This window comes from Sinohyriopsis cumingii, chromosome 1 (assembly GCF_028554795.1).
Source record: "Sinohyriopsis cumingii isolate HCF-2022 chromosome 1, ASM2855479v2, whole genome shotgun sequence".
Lineage (NCBI taxonomy): Eukaryota > Metazoa > Mollusca > Bivalvia > Unionida > Unionidae > Sinohyriopsis > Sinohyriopsis cumingii.
The window spans coordinates 61683447-61702638 of record NC_142961.1 but is presented as its reverse complement, the minus strand read 5'-3'; the positions used below and the strand labels follow the sequence as shown (position 1 = coordinate 61702638).

Below are 19192 nucleotides of genomic sequence, written 5' to 3'. Positions count from 1 at the left end.
GCAGATAATGTTCTACAACTGCGGACAAAAGTAAGGATATTTTGCAAATGGTGTGTGATCACCCTGTAATTTGTCTTTTACTCATTGAAACTCTCTCATACCAGATTTTGTGTCCCAGGAGGAGATTCAAACTGTAAGACCAGTTCAATTACAGCAGTACCTGTACAAGCTAGTATCACAATATCCAGAAAAGCATTCTCGTTACAGTCACCAAGCATGGCTCTACCCTAACAAACACAGCGATGACAACATTTTTAGACAAGTTCAAGCCAGGTATGTCTTATTGTCTGTCATGTCTAGCTTTCATATACCACATAGCCTGGTCATGACAGTGTAAAGCCTGATTACAAAAGTGTACAGTCTGATTCAGACTTGTACAGCCTGATTAGGACAGTATACAGCCTGATTAGAACAGTATACAGCCTGGCTATGACAATGTACAGCCAGATTACATTAGTGTACAGTCTGATAAGAACTTTACAGCTTGGTTAGGACAGTGTACAGCTTGATTATGACTGTACAGTCTGATAAGGCCAGTATACATTTTGATTAGGACAAAGTGCAGTCTATTTATGACAGCATACAGCGTATTTATGACAGTGTACAGCCTGGTTTGGACAGTGTACAGCCTAGTAAGGATAGTGTACTGTTATTGTGGTTTGGACAGTTTACAGAATGGTTAAGACATTTTACAGGTTGATAAAATACCTGGATTGTTTCATACAAAGGTGGATGTTTGGGCAGAGTTGACCAAAATTATGTTTGGTCAGTCTTTCAATCACACTATTCTATATCATTCTTAAATTTCTTTGAAAAAATTAAACATTGAATATCTTTATTTGTGAATACACAAACAATTCAATATATATTTCAAAAGTCAGTTAAGAAAAATCAAGTCTATAAAACAATAAATCTTATGTTCTATATGGAACAGTTTTGTCCTTCCAAAAATAAACTCATTGGAATTTTTGCAGATCTGATATGATGAGCATATTAAAGTGTACTGTTAGTTGGTTTCTTGCAATCTTGAATAAATCTTAAAATCCATACAAAAATGGTACCATAGATTTGTTTCAGTGGAGGGATATATGAATGGTTTTTAAAAGAGTCGCAATTTTAAACAAATTCTTGCCATTAAAACAGATTAATTTGCATCTTGAAAATTACCATGTTTTTGAAAATTATTTTGTCTTTTACAGGGTGTCTAAACTAGCAGGCCTTCCCCTTGACCTGGTCTATCTCAGTGATGTGCAGGTAGCATTGTCCTCATTAGTACTGTCACTGCTTTTTGTGTGCAATTGACCATGTCCAGCTCAGTGATGTGTAGCTAAGAATGTCATCATTAGCAATGGTCACATTTGCTTTTAATTGACCTTATCCATCTCAGTGATGTGTATGTAACATTGTTGTCATTAGCACTGGTCACGTTTTTTTTTTTTGTGGTAGCATGCATCTGTAATGTAAAACTCATTAAAAAATTTCACTGTACCTGACTTCATTTAATGCTTTCAGTGTACATGACTTCATATAGAGCTTTCAGTATACAGGACTTCATGTAATGCTTTATGTATACATTACTTAAGCATGCTTTCAGTATACATGACTTCAAGCAATGCTTTCAGTATACATGACTTCATGTAAAGCTTTCATTGTACAAGACTTCATGTAATGCTTTATGTATACACGAATGTATACATGACTTCAAGCAATGCTTTCAGTGTACATGACTTCATAGAATGCTTTCAGTATACATGACTTCATGGAATGCTTTCAGTGTACATGACTTCATGTCATGCTTTCATTGTATATGACTTCATGTAATGCTTTATGTATACATGACTTCAAGCAATGCTTTCAGTGTACATGACTTCATAGAATGCTTTCGGTATACATGACTTCATGGAATGCTTTCAGTGTACATGATTTCATGTAATGCTTTCAGTGTACATGACTTCATGTAATGCTTTCAGTGTACATGACTTAATGGAATGCTGTCAGTGTACATGACTTCATGCAATGCATTCAGTGTACATGATTTAATGGAATGCTTTCAGTGTACATGACTTCATAGAATGCTTTCGGTATACATGACTTCATGGAATGCTTTCAGTGTACATGATTTCATGTAATGCTTTCAGTGTACATGACTTCATGTAATGCTTTCAGTATACATGACTTCATGGAATGCTTTCAGTATACGTGACTTCATGGAATGCTTTCAGTATGCATGACTTCATGTAATGCTTTCAGTATACATGACTTCATGGAATGCTTTCAGTATACGTGACTTCATGGGATGCTTTCAGTATACATGACTTCATGGAATGCTTTCAGTGTACATGACTTAATGTAATGCTTTCAGTATGCATTACTTCATGTAATGCTTTCAGTATGCATGACTTCATGGAATGCTTTCAGTGTACATGACTTCATGGAATGCTTTCAGTATGCATAACTTCATGGAATGCTTTCAGTGTACATGACCTCGTGTAATGCTTTCAGTGTACATGACCTCATGTAATGCTTTCAGTGTACATGACTTCATGGAATGCTTTCAGTGTACATGACCTCATGTAATGCTTTCAGTGTACATGACCTCATGTAATGCTTTCAGTGTACATGACCTCATATAATGCTTTCAGTGTACATGACTTCATGGAATGCTTTCAGTGTACATTACCTCATGTAATGCTTTCAGTGTACATGACCTCATGTAATGCTTTCAGTGTACATGACCTCATGTAATGCTTTCAGTGTACATGACTTCATGGAATGCTTTCAGTGTACATGACCTCATGTAATGCTTTCAGTGTACATGACCTCATGTAATGCTTTCAGTGTACGTGACCTCATGTAATGCTTTCAGTATACATGACTTCATGGAATGCTTTCAGTATACGTGACTTCATGGGATGCTTTCAGTGTACATGACCTCGTGTAATGCTTTCAGTGTACATGACCTCGTGTAATGCTTTCAGTGTACATGACCTCATGTAATGCTTTCAGTGTACATGACCTCATGTAATGCTTTCAGTGTACATGACCTCGTGTAATGCTTTCAGTGTACATGACTTCATGGGATGCTTTCAGTATACATGACTTCATGGAATGCTTTCAGTATACATGACTTCATGGAATGCTTTCAGTATACATGACTTCATGTAATGCTTTCAGTATACATGACTTCATGGAATGCTTTCAGTATACGTGACTTCATGGGATGCTTTCAGTATACATGACTTCATGGAATGCTTTCAGTATACATGACTTCATGGAATGCTTTCAATATACATGACTTCATGCAATGCTTTCAGTGTACATGACTTCATGCAATGCATTCAGTGTACATGATTTAATGGAATGCTTTCAGTGTACATGACTTAATGTAATGCTTTCAGTATGCATTACTTCATGTAATGCTTTCAGTGTACATGACTTCATGGAATGCTTTCAGTGTACATGACTTCATGGAATGCTTTCAGTGTACATGACCTCGTGTAATGCTTTCAGTGTGCATGACTACATGTAATGCTTTATGTGTTCATGACTTGATGCAATGCTTTCATTGTGCATGAATTACTTTAATGCTTTCATTATACACGAGTTCATTTAATGGTTTCAGTATACATGACTTCATTTTGTATGGGAACCATAATGTGATATGTATACTGTAGGCACTTTTTTATGCCCCTACCATACATGTTGAACAGGCATATATTTTTACCCATCCCTGCCCCATCCCATCATGTCACATTGTGAATTTAGTTTCTGTTGATAGATTCTTCAAGAACTTAATTGACCAATTCATGCCAAATCTGGTATGACATTGTACATTGTGAAGATCTAGATTTTTTGTCATTTTCAAACAAAATTTAATGAAGTAGTGTCCTCTTTTTACCTTAAATCAGGATTGATCTTTGACAAAGATAGTTTTTTTAACTGTAAATGCATTGATTTGAGAAATGTGCATGTTTTTAATTCTCAATATCTTACAGGTCGTCAATTATGGAGTCAAAGGTCATTACAATGCTCACTGGGACTCCACTGAGAGAGGCCATGATGCCCCATGTTGTGAAACAGGAAAACCAAATCAAGGCAGGTGTAAGAGCTGCAGGTAAATGGCTTTTTTTTGGACCATGTTATCTTACCTAGCTGAAAGCCATCAAATGGTACATGGGTAAACCTCATGCCAAAGCAATATAGCAGTGGAATGTTTCTAAAACATTAAAGAATTTTTGGAGTTTGTACTTCTACCATTGGCATTATAGCAGAAATGCTTCCAGGGCATGCAATTGTACAAATTATGCAAAATGTGTAAGAATTTGTGCACTTGGAACATAATGATTTGCAAGAACACCCACAAATTAGTTTAAGTTTGGTAGCACTCTTCACAACATCATTCATTTTTCTGGTAGGCAACTGTTTACATATCTGGACTCTTCAGCTTGATGTGAATGGCTGTTAAACTTAATTTAATTGGCACATTGGGCCCTGTAACAAGCATTTTCATAGTTGAAGCCTTGTATCAAGGAAGTTTTACTAATGCATGTTTAAAATATGGGTTACATTATATCCCAAAATGGCCGATTTCCAGTGTGGGTTTATCTTCAGGTGACGATTTTGTTGGGCAAATACTGGCCGGTAATAAAGATGATAATGATGATGATAATGATTTCTAAAGTTGTAAATTATATCTGATTATTGGTGCAGAGAAAGTGTTAATGGGGACACGATTGAGAGATTTAAAGTCCAATAAGTGTTTAATACAAGTTCAGCATACATGATGGATGGACAAAATTAGATGGCATGCTGGTCAACAACTCTCAGCAGTATTTTGAAATTAAATATAGAACAGGCAGAATAACATGACAAAATAAAATACAGACATTTTAAAAATGGAATGCAGTGTCATTTCTCAAACATTTTTGCACTACAGGATCATGTGCTTCAAACTATAGAGCCCTATATTTGGTTAAAATAAATTGAGTAAATAATAATAAAAAATGAATTTAAGAAGTTAAAATATTTCTTTGATTAAAATACATCTGTCTGAACAAGCAGACTATGTCCTTGATGCATCTAAAAACCCTAGTACAGCATTATGGAAAAGACTATGGCCTTGATGTACCTAAAACCCTAATACAGCATTATGGAAAAGACTATGGCCTTAATGTACCTAAAACCCTAATACAGCATTATGGAAAAGACTATGGCCTTAATGTACCTAAAACACTAATACAGCATTATGGAAAAGACTATGGCCTTAATGTACCTAAAACACTAATACAGCATTATGGAAAAGACTATGGCCTTGATGTACCTAAAACCCTAATACAGCATTATGGAAAAGACTATGGCCTTGATGTACCTAAAACCCTAATACAGCATTATGGAAAATATGGCCTTGATGTACCTAAAACCCTAATACAGCATTATGGAACAGATAAGAAATCTGACATAAGATTTAGTAAAGTTCTGAACCAGGAGAGTGAAACTTTGGCAGAATTTATGTCAGTGAAAAATCTTATTTTGGAGCATAAGCATCCAAAAGATAATCCATGTGAGCTCTGGAAAATTGTGCACAACAGCTATAAGGAACAATTTCCCATCTTATTCAAGCTGGCTAAGCTAGTTATGTATATGACAGTCAATTTATTAATGCTTGTAGAATTTGTAATAACGTCTTTTAAAGAGTTTGATTTCAACAGAGCTCTAATAGAGTGGAGCAGGATGAAAGAGAGACAGATATTGAAGTGTTATGGTAAATATTGAACTATAACTATTTCAGCCTCCCCCATCCATTTTTTTGTCTCCACCCTTATTTTGGTGACAGTGGGGGAGCTCCGACAGTGAGATAAAATCCTAGCAGTATCTCTGTTAGGGACACTTGATGATGTTATCATAGTAAGAACATGACTACTTATATGATGTGTGACAACGTAACCATTTGGAAATAGTAAATTGCAGTTATTAACTAGAGCCAGTGAGTGCATTGCATAGGGCAGTCTTAAATAGAGCCTAGGGACCCCGAGTGGCCACGTGGTCTAAAGCGCTTTCTGTTATGGATCACTGCCATCTCACCTCTGACTGCATGGGTTCGAGTCTCAGATTCGACCAGTGTGAGTATGTGAGAAAGTTTGCCAGTTGCTTCTCGTAGGTTGGTGGTTCTTTCTGGGGTTCCCTCAGGTTCTTTCTGTACCATTAATACTGGCTGCCATGTATAGCCTATCATGTGCTGAAAAATGGCATTAAACCCTAGAACACTAACAATAAATAGAGCCAATGAGTACATTGCATAGGGCAGTCTTAAATAGAGAAACTTGTGTTGCTACACTAACTACAGTTTGCTCAGCATGGCCTTAAACAGAGCTAATTTGGTTGGAAAATAAAGAGGAGTGGGCATTCAAGGGCCATAAGTGTTTGAATGATGATGAGAAATGCTTCAGATCCAATTCGTTCAAGATCTCATTAGGATAAAGATAAATCAACAAAGAATATGAAAGCCAGTGCTTAGTTTCCTAATTCTACAGTCAAGGTATGGTTGCTTCTATACAAAAAGTTTATATTTACTTCATTTCATAAGAAAGCATGATGTCATTCCATGTACTCTAGACAAGGTTTAGAGGACCCTTGGGGAATTTCTGAAAAGAATTAATTTGAAAGTTGTCTGTAGTGAATCCACACTTTCTTAGAAATTTTCTTTTTTAAATTGCAATTTGTGTTGTGAGTTTTCATAAAATAAAATTCTTCAAGCTTCAGAAAAAGGAGCAACTTTGGCCTGTCTGGTAATGTAACCATTACACACTGTACAGACTTGTGGACCATTTTAAAGGAAAACTGGTATTGATATTCTGTATTGGTAAATCAAAGTATTCATTCATGTACTAATATACTTTAAGTACATAAAAATAAGTTGTATTTATAAAAATTGCCAATATTTGTAGTGTTTATTCCAGTATACTTTTGAATAAAGATATAAAATATAGTTATATTTAAAAAATTGCTGATATGTTCTCTGTTTTTTTTTAATCAGGTACATGACGATTCTGTTCTACCTGAATGATGTTGAAGAAGGAGGAGAAACAGCATTTCCTGTTGCAGACAATGAGACACTGAACTTACAGGTTGCTATGCCCTCTGATAGTACAATAAATGGTGGGGTCCAATGACAGCTTTGACAAAGGATCTTTCAGTACTTGTAAATCCCTCACCTATTTTACTTTATCATTGAAAACACGTACTATTCGTCACTTAATAGTATGCTCCCTTGGTTATCATTCTTTGTGGGGCCATGGAGTGAAAGTTCCTTTTTGTAATATAGATATATAATTCTTCAGGATTAAGTGCTGTACTATGGAAGCATTTACTACATGTTTGTGTACAGTATGTTAGTATTTACTACATGTTTATGTACAGTATGTTAGCATTGTTTTGACTGATCTGTTGTTAATGCGATCTTTTTCTCAGAATGTCTTTATATAATCAATAATATACATAAATAATGATAAATAAGCTTCCATTTTGTATTGTCCTTTTGATGTATCCATGAAATCAAGTTGCAAACTGTCTATTGTATTCATCTACTACCATCATTTCTGTGTTCAGGCATTTGTGTAATTTTTATTTATTTCTTTTTATTGATTTCTTTCAGCATACACTTGTATCTTAACTGAATTATTTAATTTGATGATTGATTATGAACAAACACAAAGTTGGAATAGAGTCATCTGTCATCTACACACATTGTTTGTCTGAGTGGTTTCAATGGATTTCATCCAGCATAACTCTGCTTTCCATCGTTTAGCTGAATTATTTAATTTTATGATTGTTTGTGAGTGCATATTAAATCAAGATAGCATCTTCCATCATCTACCTACCTTGTATGTGTATGTGATTTCTCCTTGGTACATTCCCCAATCACTTTAATGTAAGGAAGAAGATCTGCTACCTCTCAGATCTAGCAATAACATAAAGATGACAAAATCATTTTTCCTATCCATAAACCATATAGACCAAGGGAAGATATTCTACCCATCCCTTCTGCTTATCTCCCCTATACTGCTCAGTAGCTTTGTTTATTAGTTTTATTTTTACTTGTTATGCCATACAATGTTTCTCATACCTTTCACACAATCTAAGTTTATCTTGTGGAATGTTGACCAGCCATCAGTAGTTTGGTATAGTATTGAGTGTAAAGATATTTACTACATGTTGCAATAATTATTTTTGTGTAAATATTTGACATTTCTGTGATTTTCTCTCATTTATGTTTTTTTCTTCTTCATACCTTGTACTCCAACAAGGTATCCCCATTGTTGGTTGATTTCACACAGCTGATATATTTTAGTTTGTGAAATATTGAGCCATGATTATTTGTACAGGCGAACCCTTTTATTTTTTCTTGGAAATTTTTGCATCCCAAACTTTCAAAAAGTTGATAGAATTTGTCATTGAAGTGCTTAAAAGGCAAGAGATCCTAGTCAACTGAGGACATGCATAGTGTATAGCAAGTGTTCATTAAAATGTATGTCCAGTGTTTATGCATCACCCTTCCAACAAAATTTGATGCATCCAGTGCCCACAGCAACCATTACATCAGGTTAGCTAAAGATGGAAGAACAAGGATTGCGAAGTTGCCAAACACACTGTATTCACAGGCATTGTTAGAGTCAGACAAGTAATTAGAATAAGAAGCAAAAACAGTTTTTAACCTTGTGTGTGTCTTCTTCCCCACCATCCCTCTTATTTTTACAGTGACAGCTTGAAGCTTATAGGAGACTATAGGACACTGCCCTCCCTTTTCTAGACTGCCTCCCTCATGCAGCATAGATTATGAAGCTTGTGGAGCTGAGTTCCAACAGGAAGTGGATCTTGATAAGAGAGTTTTTTTTACTCCTCACTCGGCTCAACACAGCAATGGATTTGATTCTCCTCAGTTGCCTTTTCATGTCACCCTTTTTTTACATGTCCCCACTAGCCCAATGGTATCATTTTCTGGTTCATTCCATCAACAAAATCATGATATTGTGTCTTCCTCCATCAGTGGCACAGCAAACAATGGCTTACAGCAGGAATTTCTCTGAAAAGATTCCAAACCAGATATTACAGTCTGTATGGATGCCAGCGTGGACATTTGGTCCCAACTTCACCATGATCAGTTCTGAATGGGACCAGAAGTGTTACCTTTCCATATTAACACCCTAAAATGACAGCCCTAGTAAATGCATTTTATTGCCAGAAGGACCTGTTATATGGAAAGGTAGTCCTTGTTAAGATGGAACTGCTGTTATGTTGACCTTCCTTCTCAAACAGGGGTTGGGTGGGGTGTGAAATCACCAGATCTATGGATTCTGGTTTAGGATTTTATCTACTGGTGCTTACAGATGAATGTAACTGCCAAGATCATACATATTCAGGCAGACTTAATGTTCTGGCTAATTCATTGTCAAGAAGGGACCAGACCTTTTACACAAAGTAATCTGTCCACCCTATCAATCTTTCAATGGACTTGTACACTTTGGGGCTGCCAGATGACAGATCTTTTCATGATGAGTTGAAATCACAAACTGCCCACCATTATCTCACCAGTCCTGGCTCCAGCAGCTTGGGTAGTAGATGCATTGTCACTTGTTTGGAATGTGTTTGGGGGCTATGCTTACTCCTCCCCAAATCTTGGTACAAAACATAATTTTAAAAAGTTAGGGGTTACAAATGCAAATTGATTCAGGTGGTGCAAGTCCTCAATCCAGTGATAGATGTTTGCAGGAAAATTACCCCCAAGACCCAACATGCTTAAACAGCTAGGGTCATGTGTGTTTTACCTATGCCTGGATGGGCTACTCCTTCATACCTGTTTTTTATGAGTTTAGTCTTGCAAAAGAAATTTAAGCTGTTGTGGATAGCATCTTATGAGCTAGAATGACCTGCACTTTAAAGATTTATGAGGGGATGTGGTAGGTTACCATGGACTGGTGCAAGAACAGCATTGCTCCATTCAGTGCTTCAATCCCACAGTTGGTTAGTTTTTTCTTTGTCTTTTTTTATTACTGCTCTTGTGGCCTAAGTGGTTAGAGCATCTGCTTTGGATGCAGGAGGTTGCAGGTTCAATCCCTGGCTGAGTCATACCAAAAATGGAATTAACAGCTGCCATGCTTGGCACTCACCATTAAGAGGTTAGTATTAGGACTGGTTGGCCGGGTTTCAGAATAATATGACTGGGTGGGACATGTCTGTTGTATGATGTCCTAGTGCTAGACATCAATATAAATTGCCACACTGCAGACATTTTGGTGATGTGACTGAATTTTTTTTAAAGCTTTGTTAACAATCACACACACACACACACACACTGTCTTTTTTTTACAAGACAATATTTTGCCCCCACTTCAATCAAAGGATTCTAGTCCATGATCTTAGACATGTTTAGGCATCCTAGTAAAGTCAATATAAGTCACAATAAGGATTTATCAGTCCTATCAGCCAATTTTGACTTTGCAGATCTCACATTAGGAGTGCTGTTACCATCAAATAGGGAAGAACCCATTTTCCCTCAAGAGGGACCCTGGCAGAGTTGGATGCTCAGCATTGTCTCATCCTATTACCTATTCTTCTAATGTTAATATGCTCAGAGAATGTATTCAAAGGAGAAAGCATATTTTTTCATAAATTATTTTCTCCAAGAATACATTACTCAGTCATGTTACTGTGGCTGTATAGAGAGGAAAGTTGACCTTATTCTCTGTTCCATGATTACGGAGCTTCTTCATAACATTAATGTGATTCAGTAATTATTTTTTAAGAAACATAATTTTAAATTTTTTTGCCTTTTATTGATTTCATCCTGCATGCACTATCTCTCTCACTTTCATAATCATTCATCTGAATAATTTAAATTTGGGATATTTTACGAATGTGTGTATTCAATCAAAACCTAGTGGTTAGAGCATCCGCCTCGGATACGGGAGGTTGTGGGTTCAATCCCTGGCCAAGACATAGCAAAGACTTAAAAAAATGGTACTAACAGCTGCCTTGCTAGGCATTCAGCATTAAGAGGTTAGTGTTAGGACTAGTCAGCCTGGTGTCAGGATAATGTGCTGGGTGGGACATAATGCTACATGTCTGCAGCATGATGCCCCAGTACTAGACATCACTATAAACTGCCACACTGCAGACATCATAGCGATATGACTGAAAAAGTGTTAAAACTATGTTAAAAATCCTAATCACACACACACGTTCTACACAATTTTGTGTGCGTGTTTTTACTGATTTCATCTGGCATGCACTGCTTTCTGTCTTAATGTTCACTGTTGATTAAAAATGATGCTTTAAATTGGTATTTTATTTAACGTTTTTATGTTCATATTTAACAATATTTTGAACTTATCAATGACATACACAGTATAGAGAAAGCTAACCTGAAGCTTTTATCCTCATGCTAAGGACTTCTTCAGCAGACTCAGTGGAATGATGAGTGATGTTAACTGATTGTCCCAGATATGCGGCAGGTTGTATTCCATTGAGCGATGTTAACAGTCAGTAGAGATTAAATCGAAGTCCTTGACGTGAAGATGAAAGCTTCAGGTTAGCTTTCTCTCTATTGTTTATGTGTGTGGTTGAAAAGTTAAAAATACTGTCAAATATGAATAATATTACTACACAGTAAAGCTTTCACCAAAGTGTTTATTTGTTATTGATTATATCAAGGCACTGTGAAAAAAGCAGATCACATGAACATCAGATCAACTGTAGAACACAGATCTATGCTATCACACTACATGTATGTATTCAAGGTATTTGTTCTGGACTTGATTTTCAAAAAATGTATGCTTTATACAAATGTAAGTATTCATTGAGAACAAGATCTGATTTGTTATTTTAGTTCATTTATTGTTACTTAATGAGAATTAAAATATCATGAAATGTGAGAAATTGATGTTGATTCTTGCACAGTCTTGTAATTCCCACATTATTTATACATGATATCTTATTACAGCATTTCTTCATCAAGAACCACTTCAAATGTAAATCCCCTCCACCTTTTTTCCCAACAAAATCCTCTTTACATGGAGTTCTGTGTCCAGTTATAGTTCTTCTACAGCCATATTGTATCTGACCACATACTTTCCTTTCTTCTTCTGTGGGGCCATTTGGTTCAGAACAAACATGCTCTGATTAATTCTCATTTGGATCACTTTCATTACCATTTGCTGGTATGTATTTCTTAAAGTAATTGTTTTGTTTGTGTTCCACATCATCATCTTTTCTTTGTATTCACTGATAAAAACATCTGATAAATGTAATTTAATAAATACTTGTAACAGTGTTCATTATCAGGGATATCTGAACTGATTTGTTTAAAGTCTGAAACAGAGAACAATTCTGTATTATTCCTTAAAACAAACTACATAGACCCTTACCTGCCAGTGTATTTGCAGTGGCAGATCAGGTCTGTCTGGTTTACAGTTGGATTTGACTTCAGGCATGTATATTTGACAGATGATTGCCACTTTTGTAAAATCAAAATCACTTGAATAATTTTCTTTGATTTTATGGACAGGACATTTTAACCAGCAGAATTGGACATTTGTACAAGAGATGTCGAGATGCCAATCTGCATGTTACAGCTGAGGAAGGCAAGGCTGTCCTTTGGTACAACCATTATGTGGATCCAAGCACTGGATGGATGGGGGATATGGATTTGTACACACTGCATGGAGGATGCCCTGTATTCAAGGGAGAGAAATGGATTGCAAATTTCTGGATCAAGACAACCTACAGCCGAGAGCATGACCTGCAGAGAATGGCAAGGCTTCACAATATATAATGCCAATTTGGGCATGATAATGAAAACATTTATGCTATCTTCAAACACATTATTATTTTCACACATACCATATGTAATGTAAAACAAATTACAGTACATAAAGAATGATAATATTTTTGGCTGTTCGAATTTCAAAGTTAGGTTATATATATTTCGTTAAAAATGAGGAAAATATTTCTTGCCCAATTTTTAAAAATTAAAACAGAATTAACTAGGAATGTTGTTCCGTAACTGTGAACATGGCAAAAACTACCGTTTGAGAGTGCAACTTTTATGCATCTCCATTTTGATGAAAACATTCCCATGACGGCAATATTTTTGCCATAAATTATACGTTAGCCTTAATAATAAACAACTACTCTCCATTATGTGTTTGACAACTTTTGCCTAGGATAAGGGAGATAAGTTTTTGCAGCCAATCAGTGTTTTTTCCTGGACATTTGTGAACCCACTCTAAGTTCTAGAGTGAACTCATGAAAATTATACACAATGTGCTGTGAGCATTATATAAGTGTTTGACCTTCTGTAATATCAAATAACTTGATCCGGATTATGTATATGGCACTTGATTTCAAGATCAGGTGCAAGAATCAAGTGCTTGCTATGTGATGTTTTGCAATTGAAATAGTTATTAAATATTTTTTTTAAACTGCACTTGATGTGGTCATGCAATAATAGACATGTAGTATTCAGTATTCAGTGGTTATGTCTCCTGTTTCCTGCACCTCTAATGCCATACTACACAGCATCCTTGGCAATGGTAGACACGTAGTTGTCAGTATTTTGTGGTTATGTCTCTTCTGTTACCTGCATCACTAGGTATGTAGTTGCCAGTATTCGGTGGTTATGTCTCTTTTATTACCTGTACCTCTAATGCCATACTACATAATGCCATTGGCAGTGGTAGACATGTAGTTGTCAGTATTCAGTGGTTATGTCTCTTCTGTTACCTGAACCTCCAATGCCATACTACATAACGCCATTGGCAGTGGTAGACATGTAGTTGTCAGTATTCAGTGGTTATGTCTCTTCTGTTACCTGCACCTCCAATGCCATACTACATAATGCCATTGGCAGTGGTAGACATGGTAGTTTTCAGTATTCGGTGGTTATGTCTCTTCTGTTACCTGTGCTTCTAATGCCATACTACATAGCATCGTTGTCATAACATACAATCATTGCCAATGTGCGAATAATAACTGTATGTTTTACCTTTATTCTTCAGAAGTTTATTATCAAATACACATTTGTTCTAACATACTGTTTTCATATAAAACTGCCACCCAAAAATTGGACATGCCCCCCCCCCAAAAAAATGCATATAGTAGGAATTCCCTCTCTGCATGTCAGTCATGGAAAAATTGGTCTGCAAAGATGCATTTTGAGAAGAAAAATATGTTTTAATAGGTGAAAATAATGAATTCCACTGATTATTCTGGTTTTATTTACATTTGTTTGTTTGAAGTGCAATATCAGATGATTCTAGTCAGACCTCAGAATTATGTATTATTCTAGTTACACTCTTTTCCCCCATTATTATTGTATTGCCACATGAATAATTCAAGTTGATGATGTTATATGATTTGAAATTATTAAAGGAAGGCATTGTTATAAAGTCTATCTGAATCACCACATTAGACTCCAGGAAAATTAGCAATTGAAAATTTTGTAGGGAAGTGGCTCTTTTATTGAGTGCATGAAAGAGTAATCTTTTTTGTATTGATAAAGTGAGCAAGAAAAACCTATTTGAATGTATTAGTTTACCACAGCAATACATATACTTTTGAAATGAGAAAAAATGACATTTCTTCCATGAACTCTGAGTTTCTAATATTTTGTGAATTTATGGAGAAATCATGTCTTGTCAGCAAACGTGCTTTTGTATATCTAAAGGTCTAGAAACTTGGCTGATGATTGTGTCTTTCACATTGCAAATATATTGGTCTGTGAATCAGCTTTTTGAGGACCAGATTAAATGGTTCAGTGTTTATCACAAAACAAGCATACTGGGTGATGTAGATGTTTAAAAATAAACGTGATAGCCTTTTGCATGATTTCATCTTTTGCAGAGATAATTTGTGATAGAAAGTTGAATGGTGTATAAGGCTTGTGTTCTGTCTCTTGGGTTTCATATGTAAATTTTATGTACCAAGAAATGCAGGTGTAAATAGAACTAAAATTTCATTTTGAAATTATAAGATTGGTAGGATAGCAGCTATGATTTTCAGTTAAAAATGTTATTTACAGTAAACCACATATGTATTGTATATATATTGGTTGATAATTATTATTGTACTATATAACAAATGCATTTTGTATATCTTGGTTGAATTATTATTGTCCTATATCACTAATGTATTTTGTTTTTCTTCTAATGTATTTTGTTTGTCTTACGTGATAATTATTTTACTATATGTCCTAATATAAGGAGACAAAAAGATAATCAAAAAAATACTAATACTATACATTCCAGTGTAACTTTCATAATGAAATTTACGTATCTTTAAGAATTTAAAATATAATGGTATTCATGTATCATATTAGATTTTGGAGTTCTGCCTGCGCAATTATTTTTTTAAACAATTTTTTTTATATACATCTTGCATGAAATCTGCAAGACGATTCGCAGCCTCAACCAAGTGCCTTGAATAGTTTGTACTTAAACATCTTTTTTATATAACTAACCTTACTCATGAATAATAAAGCACAAGGTATGATTCTTTATTCAGTAACATTCCATATTTGAGTATATTATTAAAGGGAAGACCTGATCTTCAAACTTGTTATCAATTGTTAAATTCTAAGTTATTTACCAGTTTTGAAAGCTATGGCTAATAAGTTAATCAAGATATAAGCCAAATTTTTGTTGTCTTGGAGTAGTGCCATGTTGTAAGTACTCTGAAATAAACTGAATTAACTCCATTTCTCTTCCAGTGACACTGCACTGGCATGTCTCACTGGTGATAATGGATGGGATGTACTTGTGTTTATGCACGTATGCATTCCTGACAGACTGATCTATATTTTTTTATGGAAATTAATAAATGTTATTGCACAAGAATTCTAACATCTATATAATCAATAAATCAATTCTTCACACATTTAACTAATTTATACAGGATCCACATTTCTTAACAGAAAATCTTGTAACTTGGCAATCGATTTAAAATAAAAAGATTTCAAATTCAGTACAGAAACCGCAGTTTTTCCTTATGTGCAACATTGTATATTTTTATACTCTACAATATGAGTCAAGATGCAGTTCATAGATTTATTTTCATTGGCATTATTTTTGTAACTGCACAAATTAAGTTTTTTCAATACTTATTATTCTTAAAACTGATTCTTAGAGACACTGGCAATTTGGACAGAAGCATGTTTTATTTCATATTTTGATTCATGATTTGTGACAGCCACTCAGTCTTTAAAAAAAAAATTTATCCCATAAATGTAAATAGTCGCAGTAACAGAGTTAAGTCGTCTTGAAAACAAAAATCCAAAAATCTAAAACTTATGGTCCAAGGCTGTGTGACCTTTTGCCATCCATGTTATGCAGCATCTTTCTCATTGTAAGTAGTTTTGACAGAAATATATTTTTCACTTTTTCATTTTTAAAATTAAAAAGGTTTTGGGCAGAATTCAGAAAGCCCCAAAATCAGTAAAATTTGAAATTGGTTTCAAAGTGTTAACTACTCCTTTGATTTTGTTGATGGTGGGGAAAAGGGGGAGATATTCACAAACCAGTAACACTTTGAGTATTATACTGTGCCCAGGTAAATAGAATAGAGTGCCATGCCCAAGACATACCATGATAGCTAATCAATACTGAACCAGTGGTAGGAGTTGAACCTAGACCCTTCTGGTCATGAACCCAGTGTCTTAACTACTTTGATACTGTAGCATTTATTATAGGGATCATACTAATCCGAGTTTCCTTTGACCCTTGCCACCCCATTTTTTGATATTTGGATATTTATTTTGGTGTGTAGGGTCAGAGTCCATTTCCTATCGAAAAGCAGGAACTTGCCGACACCATTTGGTGTCAGCATTGGGTAGCCACTTACTAGCCAGCCCAGCAAACTTGAACAATCTTTCATTGAGATATACCTGCATGAAATCGATAGTAATTTGATTTATTTTCTTAGAAATCATGAGCATAGCATTCTAGATGTCTTTAATCCGCTGACAGATAAGATGAAAGTACGTTGTTGCTGACATTTGACCTGGATATGGCCATTTGCATTCCGAGTCACATGACTATACAAATCTTGCAGCCTACATGTCAATGACATGATAGGTCATATAGTCATGTGATATTGACAATAAACAAATTTCCAAAGTTGTTGTACATAGAATTTGGACATATTATATAGAAGTCACTTAATGTTTGTAAATAAATATAATGCACGTTATTCTCAGCATATTTGTTCTGGAAACAACGACAGAAACCTGTTGGTATTGTAGCAGGGTGGAGAAAACCGTTTTCAGGAAGTGCTTAGCACGTGTCAGCGATATATTTGTTGGTGTCCCATGACTACCACATTGACATGTCCTCTCTGTGAAGTGAATCTGGTTTTCTTCAAATTGCTGCAGCATTTACAGATTTTTGGTCATTGTTTTCACAATAAATATTTTTAGAAGTTTGAGTTGTTTTCATTTTTCTATAAAAAATTATGTGACTTTCATTAATATGTTTAATTTGTTTTCCTACAGCAACACTAGAAATGATTTATTGTTGATATCACGTGATTGTATGACCTCTGATGTTATTAACATGTAGGTTTGCGAGAGTTGTGTAATGACAAGACTAGGAATGCAAATGGTCAGATCCAGGTCAAATTTCTGCAATGATGTACTTTTGTCTTATCTGTCAGTGGATTAAAGACATAATGAATGCTATGATCGCAATTTCTGAGAAAATAAATCATATTCCTGTCGATTTCATGCAGGTAAATCTCAATGAAAGGATGCTGGGTTGGCTAGTAAGCGGCTACCCGATGCCAACACCAAATGGTGTCAGCGAATTCCAACTTTTCAGTAGGATTGTACTCTGACTCTGCACCCCAACATAAATGTCCAGATATCAAAAATGGGGTGCAAGGGTCAGAGGAAACTTGGACTAGGATCATACGTTCTTACCGAGTTTGTTTGCTAGTGCTTAAGGGGATTCAGAGCCTTTGCCAAGTTGATTTATTTGCTAGAGCCTGAAGGAAGATTGTGTGCTTGAGGCTTCCATCCCAAAGATTTGGTCTTTGCAGAGTTCATTTGTTAACTTGTGTTTAAGGGAAGAGTGTGAACTTGATGTCACCTCCCAAGGATTCAGTTTTGTCCAAGTTCATTTGTTTGCTGGTGCTCAAGGGAAGAATGTGAACTTGAAGGTAAAGCCCAAGAATTCTGAGTTTTTGCCAGAGTAAGAATTTACGAGTTCAGTCCAGAGATTGAGTCTGCCAGGTTAAATTGTTTGTTAGTGTACATGGGAAAACTGAGTTTGATGGTACAGCCGTAGGATTCAGTCTTTGCTAAGTTTTCTTGCAGATATTTTGAACATAGCGAGCCATGGATCATCTTTATTTTCACATGCTGAATTTCCAAGCAAAATATTCATGAAATGCTTACAAAAGGGAAATGACAATAAATGAACAAACTTAATGGTACATGCAGTTCCTGTTTTAATAAAGTGTATTTTACAGAAAGGCCAGCAGAATCTAGCCATATCATGTACAAATTCTGTTAGATCAGTATATCTCTGTTAGCAAGGACATAATAGCCCTGTAGACCATTTCATGTGCTCTTGTCCTTTAATTGTAAGCTGCTTTATTATGGAAAATAATGTTAAAAAGAGCATGTGATGACAGCTCAAAGTTGTCAGATATTGTCATTTTTGCACATTATTATCTTATTCAAAATGTAATGTCTCTTTCATTTTGATTTGTCTGCATTTTTTCTTTTTTGCAGATATTTTGACATTAATTTTTTCAAATGTGTTCCCACCATTCTTTAGTGGATACGGTTTTCGTTCATTTAAAGGGTAGTAGTTTTGGTTTTCTTCAATGTTTTCTGAATCCATTTTGCTTATGTTGTCTGGTTTTGTTATTAAAGAAATAAATTGCAGAATTTTGGATTGTTTGATTATTTTTGTTATTACTGTTTAATTTCATTGCCTCGGCTGAGTTATATTTTAATAACAGTGATTAATTTTATAATTAGAATATTTTCCATGCAGTTAGTTTGCAGAAAATATAATATGATTGGAATTCCAAATAAACCCTGTGATTGTATTAATATTCCTGCATATCAGTTTCTTTGCTGATAATTACATCAAAACAAAAATTAAATAAGCTCATTACAGCAATTTGCGTTGAATCT

The 19192-nt window shown here is 35.1% G+C and overlaps 1 protein-coding gene across 1 annotated transcript in view; it reads left to right on the top strand.

The window, feature by feature from the left end:
- Nucleotides 1–18940, top strand: part of LOC149806965 (transmembrane prolyl 4-hydroxylase-like) — an 82763-nt gene extending 63823 nt beyond the window's left edge. The window contains exons 6-10 of the mRNA XM_089960167.1: nt 105–273; nt 1200–1254; nt 3996–4114; nt 7034–7124; nt 12560–18940. Coding sequence (XP_089816293.1) covers nt 105–273; nt 1200–1254; nt 3996–4114; nt 7034–7124; nt 12560–12826 — 701 coding nt within the window. The 3' untranslated portion in view covers nt 12827–18940. The remainder of the gene's footprint in view (nt 1–104; nt 274–1199; nt 1255–3995; nt 4115–7033; nt 7125–12559) is intronic.
- Nucleotides 18941–19192: the final 252 nt, after the last annotated feature.